This window comes from Esox lucius, chromosome 6 (assembly GCF_011004845.1).
Source record: "Esox lucius isolate fEsoLuc1 chromosome 6, fEsoLuc1.pri, whole genome shotgun sequence".
In the NCBI taxonomy this organism is placed as follows: Eukaryota; Metazoa; Chordata; class Actinopteri; order Esociformes; family Esocidae; genus Esox; species Esox lucius.
The window spans coordinates 15,703,893-15,718,848 of NC_047574.1; the positions used below are offsets into that span (position 1 = coordinate 15,703,893).

The window sequence follows — 14,956 nt, forward strand, 5'->3', positions numbered from 1 at the left end:
TTACCATAAAAGGTAAATGAAGGGTGTTTCATGTCCGCAGAAATACAGATTGCCTAATTTATCAACGGAAGCACGTGTTTATGTTTGATAAGTGTTTGAAGACAATCTTTAAAGGCTAAAACCATGCTCTGTAACTGAATGTCTAGAATTTGAATCAAAATACTTGTCTTCAGGGAAGTGTAATACTTAAAAGGTGCTGATGTTTTTTTTCAAATTACTGTCAACTCTCTAAATACAGTATATGGCTCTGGGAAGGTTAACTACAATGTCAAGGTTTACAGTCCATCAAAATCCTGAAGATAATATCTGGATGTCCATAACGTCTGGATTGCATTAAATAATGGCAAGTTCCCCTGCAAGGAGAGCCTTTTTAATATTTTTTATGTGCAAGCCTGTCCCTCTCCTTCAGTTAGACTACATGCCTTAGTGTAGAACCACATCCCAAGACATATATGCTCAACGTACCAACTAAATAGCACACTGTCAACTGTCAAAGACTGTAATATTTTTGTCACAACACAACCCACTGATACATCATTTGAACAACACAGCCCCCGATACGTCACTTGTACTGAATAACCATGCTCTTTCATCCTCCTTGAATTCATATGCTATTCACTTAAAATCTGCTAATGAACAAGATTAGTGGATAAACATAACAGCAATTTGAGCGCGACTGGCAGAAGTGTGCATGCATTTGCCATGTGTATTATTGCTGTCATTTGCCACTGCATCTTTATTTATACATAGTTGTGTATGCACCCCTTGGGATAAAACATTACTCTTTCATCAGATCAAATGAAATGAAACAGTGCCATTCTAGGAAGAGCCAATTAAACGGTTCAAATACGTTTATTATGGAGAGGATTATGAAATCATTCTCAATGGTTGAAGTGTGTTTGAGGGTGTGAATGTGTGTGCTTTGTACTATGCAAACTTCAAGCTACAATGCTAATATAAAAGTAAACTCAAGCATTGTGTTTCCCCTGTACCGTTCCCACATGTACAACACCACACAGTTAACTTAAAGTTTAACGGGCTTTGTTTAATCTCACTCCTAGAGTCATGCATATGTAAAACAGAATTTAAGCATTCTCTAAATCTCTCATTCATTCTCTCCGTCCTCTTCTCTCCTCACGTGACACACATGATTTTTGAAGCGTGTCATTCGGACTCATTAACGCACATCATTCTACAAACTGCCAGCTTTAAACCACAGCCAGGCTAACAAGCAGAGTACGAAATGCACTGAACTCTGACCTAAACATTTTTTTTTTGAAAAATCACCCGGCTCAATTTAGGTGCAGTCACAGTGAGTGATTTTAAGTGTGGGATTTTAAACACACCAAACGCTCTGACCCCACAACACCATACTGTACATCTCCACTACCCTGTCCAATTAGAACAAACACAGTGCTGCTTGGCAGTCAAAAGTGAGGGAAATATAAAACAGATTCAGAGTCATGAACTAAAAATACATATCTGAACAGTTACTACATACAGTAGATTTCAGATTTGCCTTAGAGTTGGCAGTGGAGCTTAATGGGTTTTGTTTAGTAAAAAAATAAAAATAAATCCCTTTTAAGGATTTGAAAGTGAAGCTAACAACACACAGAGGGGCTGTCCCAAATACAGCATGTCTTTCTGTGAACAAAAATGTAAAACAGACAAAATTACGTAATGTGGGATTATCTAAAAACTGGCTAACCTTCAAACATTTTGAGTATTGCTATTGACAGAGTGTAACAAAAACGAAATGGGTCTAGGGCATTTAAAAATTAAACAATCTGTTTAATATAACTACTGAGCTGTGGAGAAGCTCAAAACGTATGCTACTCATTACCAGGAAAGGGAGAAAACACTGACCTATAAATAAATGCACAAATAAACAAACGTATACATCAATAGATTACGCTCCAATTACATTAGATGGGATCGGGTTAACCAAAGAGCTATATCATTACGACTTTGTCATGTAAAATTCCAGCATGAAACTGTGGAGATGATAATAAATGTAGTCATCATAATAGTTTAGAACCAGTGAGATGATTTCTTGGCTTTTCCCCTTCATTACTCTGTTATGACCAATAAGCATGTGGAGGAGTTGTGTTGATGCTATTTAGGCTACTCAAATGATGTTTAAAAACACCAACATCTGCAGTATGAAAGGAGCAAGAGAGCACCCTAACAATGCACTTGAAATACAAACATCAAGGGTGTGTAATATCATCATGGATGACTCATGGGTTTGACGCCAGGCTCCAGCATGCTACTCCACAAGCTCTGTGTTGTGTAGGAATTAAGCCACGTCAGGCCTGTGAGAATCTGCTACCTACCTTTCCTCCAGATTAATTAAAACTTTACAGGCTTTTTAGGGTACAGACCCAAAAGGCCTGAAACAATGAGCATGTTGCCAGCTTCTACTATAGGAAATAATTATTTGCCACACAGTCACATAAATTATTTCAGTAAACATTTTCTTTTATTCAAAACCAATGTGAGGTAATTAGTGATATGAAGAAAAATATTATATGGCGGAACGTATACTGTATTGTAGCATCTATCCCATTTACCTTCACATCCATATGTAATATGTCAAGAGTATGGTATATGAATTCTAAAAGAAATGTCCATGATAAATACTACTATGAATTGAAGGGACAAAATGAATGCTCTATGATTTCCTAAATACATTAAACAGCTATATAAATGTATTGTAGCTGAGGTAGCAAAAGGTTTCAGTGCATTAATTATTTTAATATTTTGTGGTGCAGATGTTAACCATTTAGTAGGATAAAAATTTAACTGTTGTAGGCAAACTCCAGCTCTACAAGGGTTCAGTGGAGGAAAGTGACACAGGCACACAAAGGAAATCACTCCTTTATCAGTGTTTACATTCTGCCCTCATCTTGACCATGCTACAGTGCTTTTACAGGAACTTTAGCACAGTTTACACTCCAGAGCGAGAGCCTTTCATTTCACAATATGTAAAAAAGTATATAATTTCTTTAGGATCTATGCATGTGGGGAGCATTAATATACAGCAGTAAATCTTCCCATCTGAGAATCGATAAAATAATTCAGATGTACTATAGAAAATGTCCCCCTTAAAAATTCCTCAACCAAATCTGAGTGACAGATTTCAAAGAGGAAAACAATAACAACCAATTCTGCACACAAATACATTGATTGTATTCCCTTTCCAGACATACCAGTTAAAATAAAAGACTAAACAAAGGAATGGGCCTGTGGTTTCACTTCAAACATGAGTGTCTCTACAGCTTTCAAAAAACGATTTATTTAAGCAATGGGTATTATGTTTCTCAGAGATGGGGGCAGACAGGGTAAGCAACATTATTACTTTGTCACAGGAAAAGAGGAATAACTTGTCTTACAGTACTCTGAATGCATGGTTCTACAGTTACCAGGCCAGTAATTATACCAATGTTCAAGAGAACAAGTTCTCTCAAAGCATATTCCAACCAAAGAATTACAACTCTAGAATTAATTAAAAGAGAGTGAAGTAAATCTATATCTGATTTATTGCCTTCAATACAAATTTAACTTCAAATCTTTCTAGACTATGTAATTACTCATATTACATATCTGTCTGGTTGTGCAGAAGAGTATATTAACAGAAAATGTCATAATATGCCATAGTCACATGATCATTTTGTGTTCCAAACTTCGGTGGAAATTATATTACATGAACACAGAAGTACTTGATACTGAGTAACATCATGTCCAACTGTCCAGCTATTAGAAGCGCTGTGAGTAAGCAAACCAAAATAAACCCTCAAGTTTCTTTAAGCGACAAAGACACTCGGTCCTTTCTAGATAGCAGCATTCCAATTATCAGCAGTGTTCCAGTAATTCTGCAGTGACATATGACATTCTGTCCACACACAGTGATGTGGCTGTCAATAAACTTTTATAAATAAAAGTCTGTTAAAGGAGCAATGCTACAACAAGACTTGGCCAAAGTTAAAAGGTCAGGATTAGCATTGGAAAAGCAAGAATACAATATCTTCCAATCACTTTTTGGTTTAACAAAAGCCTAATACAAATCGGGATTAAACATGCATGGATTTAATGTTTCCCAATGAGAATAAAACAAACAATGTGGCATGTTGACAAAAGTGGTGTTTACCTAATGGCACTTCAGTCTGAGTAAAAAAAAAAAAAAACACTGGCCTAAATGGGGTGTAGCACTACTATGCACTGGCATTATGAGCCAACAGTATAGTATGAACAGTAGCAGCTTGTGAGCTTGCTATTCATGCCCCATTTTCCAACGCATCAAACAGTCTCATTACCAACACACTTCAACTCTGTTCCACGATTATGGTGAATAAACGTAACTGCCAACTGAAAATGATCACTTAAAAATGTATATTCTTTATAATTTTGTGGAACAATCCTGTTCAGACACATAACATTCTGTTGGTGGGGTAGGGCAAGTTTATTTTAACATAATTATAGAGAATGTTAGTTAAAAGTTATTTCACTCATATTGAAATAATCATGCACATATTGTAAGTAGGGATAAGAACTAATATGGAGAGTCCATATCAGTACCCACAGCATTTCATTTAATTGATATCGATATGGTAATATTTAAACGTTATTTTAGATTTTCACTGAAATCTTTAGATTTTAGTTCCCTTTTCAATTCTCCATATTTCTTCTCTTAATTGGCTCAGAAAGCATCAAACTGCTACACCTAAACTGCAGAAAACTAACCAGCTGTACCACTTTACCAAATCTGTAGCCAAGAACTCCACACTCGGCCCTTTACTAGTTTAAGAGAATTAAGCTAGCAAGCCAAGAAAGCTAGCTAATGTGAAATTGTGAAAGAGCACTAAAGTTAGACTTAATTTAGAACAGATTACACTTCTACAAAAATATTCTGTCAATTTAGCATACTGAATTGAATAATGTCACATCCATGGGTGCAACATTGAACCATAAATTAAATTAATCAACTAAAGCGACATGAGGTAAAGTAAAAATTAACACACCCCGGGTGTTGGACAAAATACATTTGAAATGGGGCAAGTGCAGAACCACCTGCACTATAGTGTTATGGGACTTACCGAACTTGTCACAGATGCTCTCATTCTGCAGCAGCGTGGGGTGTTCAAAGGTGTCCCTGCAGTAGAGGATGCGTGTGATGCTGTGTAGAGATGCAATGCCCCCCAAAGCCAGTACAGTGTGGTCCATCAGCAGGGCTGATGGCTGCTCTCTGAGTCGTGCCAGGACTGAGCGGTAACGACAGTACTGAGGGTAGCTCAGCACCAGTACCTTCCTGCCGTCATCTTCCTGGCCTGGAACAAAAACAAATGAAGGGTCAATGATGTTACATTTTGGTGTCCTCAAGAAATACTTTCAAAACTCTAACTAATGTTTATACATGTTATGTATAATATGTGAAAGCCTTACATTTTATTTAAAATCTTAAAATGTACTCAACTAAATTCTATATTTTTATTTTGAGTCATATGGAGAGAATTTATTTTCAATGCCAATTTTTGCAGAGCAGATAATAATGTTAAACACGTGGAACAGTGCACATGAACTGCTCTGTGAATGAGTGGGATTTCCCATGCACAAATACAACCCTGTTTCCAAAAAAGTTGGGACACTGTGTAAAATGCAGATAAAAACAGAAAACAAATCATTTATCCCTGTAATTTAAGAATAACTAATGTACAGTTGTTACTATTTTGGGCATGTTTTGCGAACACCGAAGACTAAAATTTGAAGACCACCTGTTTTGTTAGCACACTTTCAGGTAGCCAAAACATTAATATTACATTTTGTAACACAACAAATGTATAGTACTCAGTAGCTCCTTAATAAACTTAGTTTATTTGTAAATACATTAGACCATGGTAAACACAGCCCTCAGATTCATGATCTATGGAATGTCTGTGTAAATAATGCATGACTAACCCTGGAGTAAACAGTTCTATGTATAAATGATGACCATATAAAACATTACAATTGTTTGGAACCAGTACCGCAACAATCCGCAATCTGAAAGGGGTATAACATAAGTCATTCAGTGCAATTAGCAATAATCATTCATAGTAACACATTTCTCTAAGCTAAGTGAATGAGTAATACTTGGTGTGACATACTGATAATAGCAGAGGTAAAAGGAAAACAAAGGTCATTGTTTACTTTAGGAAAACGTATGTAAAAGGTGCCCCATAAATGAGCATTATGTAATACCTTTGCATTGTAAAGAAATGTTATGATACAACAGTGGAATTATGGTGTTTTCCAAATACATTTTGAATGTTTTGAGGCCCATCTTATCATATCTTGAAAATACTTCACTTTAAATCCTGCACTTTAACTACAGACCATTATTTTTTCTGTCTTTCCAACACAAACGAGTGTGCTGTGTCTAACCAACTCTTGTTATCTCTCTTTGAATGATCTCTTTGACCCTAACAAGTCAGACTTCAATAGGGTCACTCAACCAAGAAGGGTATCTTAGGTCAAAGAGAGGCCCCATCTCTCTCCAATCCACCTAGATCTGCCCACTGCCTTCAACACTGGGCCTTTGAAAGCCATCAGGGCCCTATCAGAGCTAGGTGTCTCAGGCTCTGCAGACTCTGGAGTTGCATGCTACCTGGCCGACCGCATCCACCAACTGACGTGGAGATCTGTGACTGCTGCATGGGCTCTCATACTGGTATCCCCCAGGGATTGGTTCTAGACACTCTCCTCTTCCCTCCGTCATGGTTGAGAACTCCACAGTGTTCGTATCCCCAAGTTCAAAGAACCTTGGTTACCCTGAACAACACCCTCTGGTTCTCCACAAACATCAATGCAGTGACTTGCTCTTTCAGATTCTTGCTCTAAAAATAGAGCACGAACCTTTCCCTCGCAGGAAGTGGTCCATGTCTTAATCCAGGCACTTGTGAACTCGCGTCTGGACTATAGAAACTCAATCTCGGTCTACCTGTGTGTACCATCAAAAACCTGCAATTTATCCAGTAAGCTGCAGCAAGCTGATTTTTAACATTGCCACATCAAGTGCCACCCTGTTCTTCCGCACACTCCACTGGCTTCCAGTTAAAGCATGCATCCACTCCTAGACTACAGTGCTTGCCTACAGGGCAGCAACAGAAATTATCGTTACTTTTTTTCATTAAGTACCGATAATGTAATGAAACAGAAAAAGATGGATGACTGAATAGTACCGGCACTACCCGAGAAACAAGAAACCTGGCGATTAGAAATAATTCATTTTGTTGACCTGGCTGGATTTGATTTGCGGTGTCCTATGTGACAGACTGTGAATTTAAACAGCAGGTGTTGTTGCATGTTATACGTGTGTAGAGATGGGGTCTGTTTACATCCTGCATTGTCAAACCAATTAGTCGAAACTCCACGGTTCTCAAAACTAGTTCCCTACATTACCTATTAACATCCAAACCATCAACGGGTCTAATAGGATCAAAACACCACATTCAACATGTTAAATTAGAGATTATTGTAGATGGCTAGCTAATTGTTTTCATTATAGATACTGTATAACTATGACCCTGAAAAGGTCCTTGTTGGTGCAGTTTGTCCTTCGAAATATAAACATGAACAGTTTTTCTTTAGGCTTACTATAATGTAGCTACTGAAGCTTGAACCAGCAAAGTTTTAGCCAATCCTGAACAAATCCTAACCCTTACTTTGTTTGGTCACAGAGACGACTGAACCCCAGTCAACTGTGTGGCTGTCCACAGCTCTAACCACTACACTAGCTTGTAACCAGAGTGGTTTTTGAAACTAGTTCCTGACATTGCCCATTAACATCCAAACCAACAACAGGTATAACAGAATCGTAACACTACATTCAACACAAATTAGAAAGAGATTACTGTAGATTGCTAGCTAATAGATGTACAATACCTATAATGAAAACAAAAGGTCCTTGTCGGTGCAGTTCGTCCATCTCAATATAACAGTAAACAGTTTTACATTAGGCTTACTATAAGGTAAGTACTGAAGCTGATAACCAGGAAAGTTTTAGCCTATTCTGACCTGGTTGGTCCGCGTCCCTAACCACTAAACTGTTTAACAATGGGTAGTCACTCCATAAGAGACAATTGCTCTTCTTGGCTGGCTCCACTTGGTCTGTCAAAAAACATTATTTTAACAACTTAGTCAATAGCAACTATTAAAACTCAAAGACCCGTTTGGTAAATAGAGTCCATAGAGATTATACACTCATCTAAAGGATTATTAGGAACCCCATACTAATACTGTGTTTGACCCCCTTTTGCCTTCAGAACTGCCTTAATTCTACGTGGCATTTATTCAACAAGGTGCTGAAAGCATTCTTTAGAAATGTTGGCCCATATTGATAGGATAGCATCTTGCAGTTGATGGAGAATTGTGGGATGCACATCCAGGGCACGAAGCTCCCGTTCCACCACATCCCAAAGGTGCTCTATTGGGTTGAGATCTGGTGACTGTGGGGGCCATTTCAGTACAGTGAACTCATTGTCATGTTCAAGAAACCAATTTGAAATGATTCCAGCTTTGTGACATGGTGCATTATCCTGCTGGAAGTAGCCATCAGAGGATGGGTACATGGTGGTCATAAACAATGCTCAGGTAGGCCGTGGCATTTAAACGGTTGTGCGTGAAAATCCCAGTAACTGAGCAGATCATGAAATACTCAGACCGGCCCGTCTGGCACCAACAACCATGCCACGCTCAAAATTGCTTAAATCACCTTTCCTATTCTGACATTCAGTTTGGAGTTCAGGAGATTGTCTTGACCAGGACCACACCCCTAAATGCATTGAAGCAACTGCCATGTGATTGGTTGATTAGATAATTGTATTAATGAGAAATTGAACAGGTGTTCCTAATAATCCTTTAGGTGAGTGTACACATGCCTCATTTGACAAGAAATTTCATTTTACCAAGCTTTTATGGGTTTCAATATAATTAACTGTGCCATCAGGCTCTGACGTTTCACAACTGTCTCCAATAGAAATCTCTGGTTATACTTGTAGGTGATGTCATGGCGATGTTAGCTAATTAGACTTGCGCAGAACTCAAGATTGAATCTAATGGTCATGTTGCGCCGAACTGTGCATATGCAAATCAGTGGCACTCCTTTATTATTATTATTTTTTAAATCCATTTGTTTAAACATATCAGTTTATCACTTTCAAAAGGTTGTATTTATGATGGTTTCAGCCACTTCAGATACAGATTTTGTATAATGTTTTATTTCCCCCTCTCCAAGAACAGACCAAGGAAAAAACAGACAAAGAAACTAAAAGACAGACTAATCTCACAGGACATTTGGAATGGGACATTACAGGCTGAATCTACGATATATTGCGGTTATCCTACTTTATAAAGTTTCATAAAGATAACTTTCTTTTTGTCTTTTCATATTTATTTTTTTTACAAATAATCTATTTTCTGTAATTTAATAGGGTATTGTGTTTTTGTTATTGTGGTTATTATACCAACATACTGTTTAATGTTTTCCTTTTAAGCTGTTTTATAATGTTTTACTGTAGATTCAAATAACAATATTATTATTGTAAACTGATGCTTGCTATGTTTATTAATTGTACCTTCCTTACAGCAAATACCTTTGCTGATAAATTCAATGAGCAGAATGTCCTTACCTAGCAATGTATCTAAAAATGCATCCAATAACTGAGTTGCTCTGGATAAGTGTGTCTACTAAATGATTAAAAAGTAAATATCATGTAAATAGGAAAGGTCCAAAATCATGACATATGCTTGTACAAAGGCCTAGGCACAAGTACGTGCATTAAAGAGCACAAGTACATCTAATAATTATGAAGTATTAATTCAAGTGTCCACATAAGTTGTTCATCCAATGTGGACACTTTAATTAATAATCAAATACATTTTAAAATACCCATTTAACATCATCAGTTGTCACAAAGTGCTACAAAAACAACCACAAAGAGCAAACAACAAAAATAAATTGATGCAAAGTAGCGAGGTAGGGCTGGAACTAAGGAACCTAGTGCCCCTAGCTTAAATGCCTGCACACATGTGCATGTACATCTATGTGACCTTGAGGTTATCAATCAAATAGTGACATAAGGTTTACAAAACCCAATATACAATTTAACCATAAATATACAGTAAATGAATTATAGTCTGAATAAGAAATTCAGGCAATAATGTTGAAACTCCTATTCCAATGCAAATCAAGACAAAGTTTGATGAATCTGGGATATAGGCCTACTATTTATAATATCACTGCTTTCTTGCATCATCATAGGCAATTAGTATTTTTGAGTTTCACCTCTCCAGACAATGCTATTGATTCTTTAAAATATAACATTCAGAAAACAACTTTATACTAGTCTAAAACCCATTTATAAACAACATTCATGTTCTAAACATCATGGCTTACATTCCAAACAAGCTTAAATTCACTACACCAGACAAAAAAAAAACAAGTGAACTTCTGTTCACTGAAATACTAAAAACTCTAAAAAAAATGTTGCTAAGTCAGTCACTCTGTCCTAAATCATTCACTCGGGTGAATTCCGCTGTTGTCATCATTTCCACATTATCTAACCAGCCCAGGAATTTACTGTAGCTTAATGTTGAGGTGTTGGTGAGAAGTAATCATCGTATGAGGCAATAACATAACATTCATATCTGTTTTAGAAGTAGGTAATGCACTGATATCAAAAGATAAATGTGATGCTTTTTCAATGTGGATAAACTAGGGAACAGACTAATTTGTATTCGCTCTCCATCCACTGCCTTTTCACTGTTCAGCTCTGTATTGATTTCAGAGGTTGCCCGGTTTCCATTTATCCAAGACTCATTTCATAATATATAACACATCTCTGATTCATCCGCCTCTCTTTCCTGCAGCATCTACGCTTTTCATATAAAGGACGTAACAGAGAGCCATATGCAGGCTGGCTCTCAAGCTGTTTGTCTTTATTGAACCAAAAAAGCATGGCATCTGTAACCTGTAATAAACATTGGACGGAATACAAAAAGGCAATCACATTTTAGTAATAACTTGCTTCCCCCTAGGGAAGAAAACATTGAAACTCTTCATATTCATGACACATAATGTATCCACCATGATTCAATAGGCTTCAATCACCACTGCTGCGTTACACAAGTATTGACTTGTCTCTTCACAGCCCATAATATCAGCTGCAGCAAAACATTTCCCGGTTCAGATCAGCCCTTGAAGAACTATTAGTCCCTGTTATATTCACTAGGAATGTCTTTAAAGCCTTCAAAGGGAATGGTATTCTCACAAAAGGGCACAAACACCCAGAGGAAATTCTATTTAAACTGTATGAAGGGCAGCAGAAGGCTGCCCTCTCTGCAAGTTGGTTCCTGTTCTTAATTATCTAAAAGCACTAAAGTGCCTCTTTCTGTTCTAGCTTTTTTTTTTTGGGGGGGGGGGGGGGGGGGGGGGGGGGGGGGGGGGGGGGGGGGGGGGGGGGGGCCGGACGACGACAAAAGAAACGTTTATATAATTTTCACCTCAAATTATTCAAGTGTGCGGCACAATAAAAATATATATATGCAGGCCAGCTATATCTGTACAGAAAAAAGACGAGCACTATTAATCGACACTGTTCTCTGGTTACAGATGTTCTCGTATTTAAAAAAAATCTAAAACATACTCAAATGATTTAGAAAACAAAAAAAACACAAGCACTTCCCTGAGTTGATTTATGTGATTCTATTACATTAAACATTCCTTCCCCTAAGCGGGCTATGCTCCATAGCAACAAGCACTAGGAGCTCTAATGTCATTGGCATGGGGCCAGTGTAAGCTGTCTGCGTTATTGATTGCTAGATTGAAAAGTTTGCATTTAATAGGCTCTGTAATACATGATGAAATTATTCAGAACTCCTTGCGCCAAATTGGTTCCTTTGACTATCAGACTATAGCTGATACAAACAGACCAGCATCCAAATGTTCCAGAGGTCGTTTGTGCCTGAAACAAATTATAGCTTCAACCATGCATCACTACAATCATATTCTAAACATGAGACCCATAATTGCTTATACAAGTGAGGTAATATTGGTAGGAACAAGACTGCAGAAACAGAGATTTTAAAGAACTCGCAGACAAGTTCTATTGTCTGTGATAAACAGCCCCTAACTGTGTACATTTGACTTTGTTTTATTAATCCTGTGAGATTAATAGCTCTGTTTGCCTTTCCTAATCCAGATACTACACTGTGGAGCTTCTGCTCATTCACAAATTACTAACAATGGATAGACTGTTACATAGAAAACCTTGCCTAAAGGAGATTATCAGTGTAAATAACTAGTTTGTAGGATGAAAAGAAGGCCAGGGAAGATCTGAGCCATTTAATTCCACTATGTTTAAGTCTAAAGGCTTTTCCCCCAGGTGATAATATACATGTCTTCTGATGAGACAGCCTCTCCATTTGTCATGTGCTGTTGTTTGACACAAACTCAGTCGAGCAGCTGTGATCTTGGATCATAAAAATTGTGACTGAATTCCTGGCCTGATTTTGGGGTAGCTTTAATGGGACACAGAGTTCCAATACAAGCTAAGGTTTCCAGGGGAAGAGAAGAAAACATATCTAAAGATTGGGAATTGGGTCAGAGGGAATTACATGTCATTCCTGATTAAACATCCTGTGTATATTTCCTTAAAACCCCTATTGTAAATTATGGCGGATCACTAAGGGCATAGAGTATAAAAATAAAAAATGATTTAACATGATCCATTTAGGGACAGAATGGAAGGGGGAGAATGCTATTCAGGACATGCATGTTTCCCATTCTAAGGACTATATTGAGAGAGAAGGGGGTGGGACGTCACTCAACAGGGCCCATTGTGAATTCCTGTCATTATGTGAGAACTTCTCATATCAGCAGATCTGTACAGGGAAGCTTAAAATAAACAGTAGATAGGCTAAGCCAACTGGAGCTGTTTAATATAAAGTACATGTAGTACAATTAAAAATGTACACAGATCACTGTAAGACCAACTTCTGGAACATATATTTCTGGTAACTGAATAATAACAATGACTCACTCTCCTTCTCTGAGTTTGTTTTCACAGAAATAACTGGAGGAAATAGTGGTGTGTAATAAAATAAAACTGATCTATCAACTGGTCAAAACACAAAGGACGGAAATGAAATAACTACCAGGACAGCAGGACGGAAAAGAGTCTGTGAACTATTGTGTCTAAGAACTGGGCCCACAGTGTGCTTTTCATTTTATCTGTGTGAGAAGTACCACACATTTTAATACATTTACAACAATAAATTGCTCAAATTGTCCAAAGTGTAGGAAAAAAAATTACTTTACAAGAAAGTGACCTCATTCAAAATATGTTCAATATGCAGATTCTCAAAAGGGAATTCTCTCTTTAACCCCTCTACTCCCTACAAAAGGTATTTCCCAAATATACACAACTGGCAATCATTTTCACATGCAAAATAACATTTTACATTTTTATATTATTCAAGACAGTTCCCAAATACTGCGTATTTTTTTGACCCGGGTTGCCGTATTATTTAACCTTTCATTAACAATGCAGGCAATCATTTAATCTGAGTATAACAGCACTAACAAACTCACACTGACAAAATCTAGATTGTTAATTTGCATTGAATATGGTAAAACATATTTTGCAGTGTAATCCGCAGTGCAGATCTGATTGAATTCCAGTTTGTCTATTATAATTTTGTTTAGTGTGCATATAAATACACTGTATACACATGAATATTCAAGCAAAACTGCTAAGTTCATGCAATTCAAAATACATCTTTATTATAGTTTGTCTAATGCTGTAATTCACATTCTGCCTTGAGACTGAAATAAAACGTATCATACGTTATCTATTTCTGCTATCATATGATATCTAGGGGCCCATGGATATACCTAATCCGGCCCTGTATGCAATAAAATATGTAATGTACATTAGCAAACAAAGTGAATGCCCTAAGGTTGAAATTAATAATGTCTCTATGATAAGGGGAAGTGTGCTTCTGTGTGTTTGTGTTGATATATACAGTATTTTCATAGTTTTTTTTTCCCAGCTCAACTTTAATAAAACAAATCCAATAAAGAGAAATAGATTAGGGAATTTGTTTGTGGAATAATGGTCGCTCTATGCCATAGCATGTGTGTTGATGTCTGTTTGGGATGCCTTTCATGTTATAGGAGACATCAATAACAGGGCTGTTGTTTCAGAGCCAGCTAATGGACAGACAAAACCCTTCATTTCCTCTTTAAGGTCACCCCTGGGTTCAACACTCGTTGTTTAACAGTTCACTAGCAAAGCCGCTCACCCCCTGGAGCACACGGGAGGAAAACAGCTGGATATTACACAAACATTTATCGGACATTTTGAAAGAAAATTCTGTGAAGAGAAACATTTTTGCTATTGGAATCCAAATTTGATTATAAAACACATGCTTGCTAGGACGTGTTCTTCTGGCCCATTCAAATTCGAGGCATGCTCAAACGCTAGCTGCATCTAATAGATTGTTCCACTCCGCCACACAATTTACTGCTTACAGATTTAGAATTCTTTGGCTTCTGGCCAAATTTCAGTCATAAGGGAATTAATGATATGAGCCGATCAGTGAGGGAAAAACAGCTTGTGATTCTCTCTCCAACAGGTCTGAAATAATGAAGAGGACATGCCCATAAACCAAGACCCGCTGTTATCCGAGTTGCACAATCAATAGGACATTCCATTGAATTACTTCAAAGCATTGTTTAGTTGGTGAATTTGTTTGGCGAAATTGCATGGTAATACACAAAGAATATGCATAACAACAACACATACTTTCATTAAAAATCAAATCTATAAGATCACAATACATTTGTTGTGGTTTATTTCCTCCTACAGTATAGAAAATAATAGACATCTACATTACAAATAATCATATGTATATTCAA

The 14,956-nt window shown here is 37.2% G+C and overlaps 1 protein-coding gene across 2 annotated transcripts in view; it reads right to left on the reverse strand.

Moving 5' to 3' along the window:
* The window catches only part of LOC105010540 (AT-rich interactive domain-containing protein 5B-like), a 66,075-nt gene that overhangs the window by 29,573 nt on the left and 21,546 nt on the right, over positions 1-14,956 (reverse strand). For both annotated transcript variants that reach the window (XM_010869873.5, XM_020047668.3), the window contains exon 5: positions 5,097-5,327. In XM_010869873.5, the coding sequence (XP_010868175.1) occupies positions 5,097-5,327 (231 nt within the window). The remainder of the gene's footprint in view (positions 1-5,096; positions 5,328-14,956) is intronic.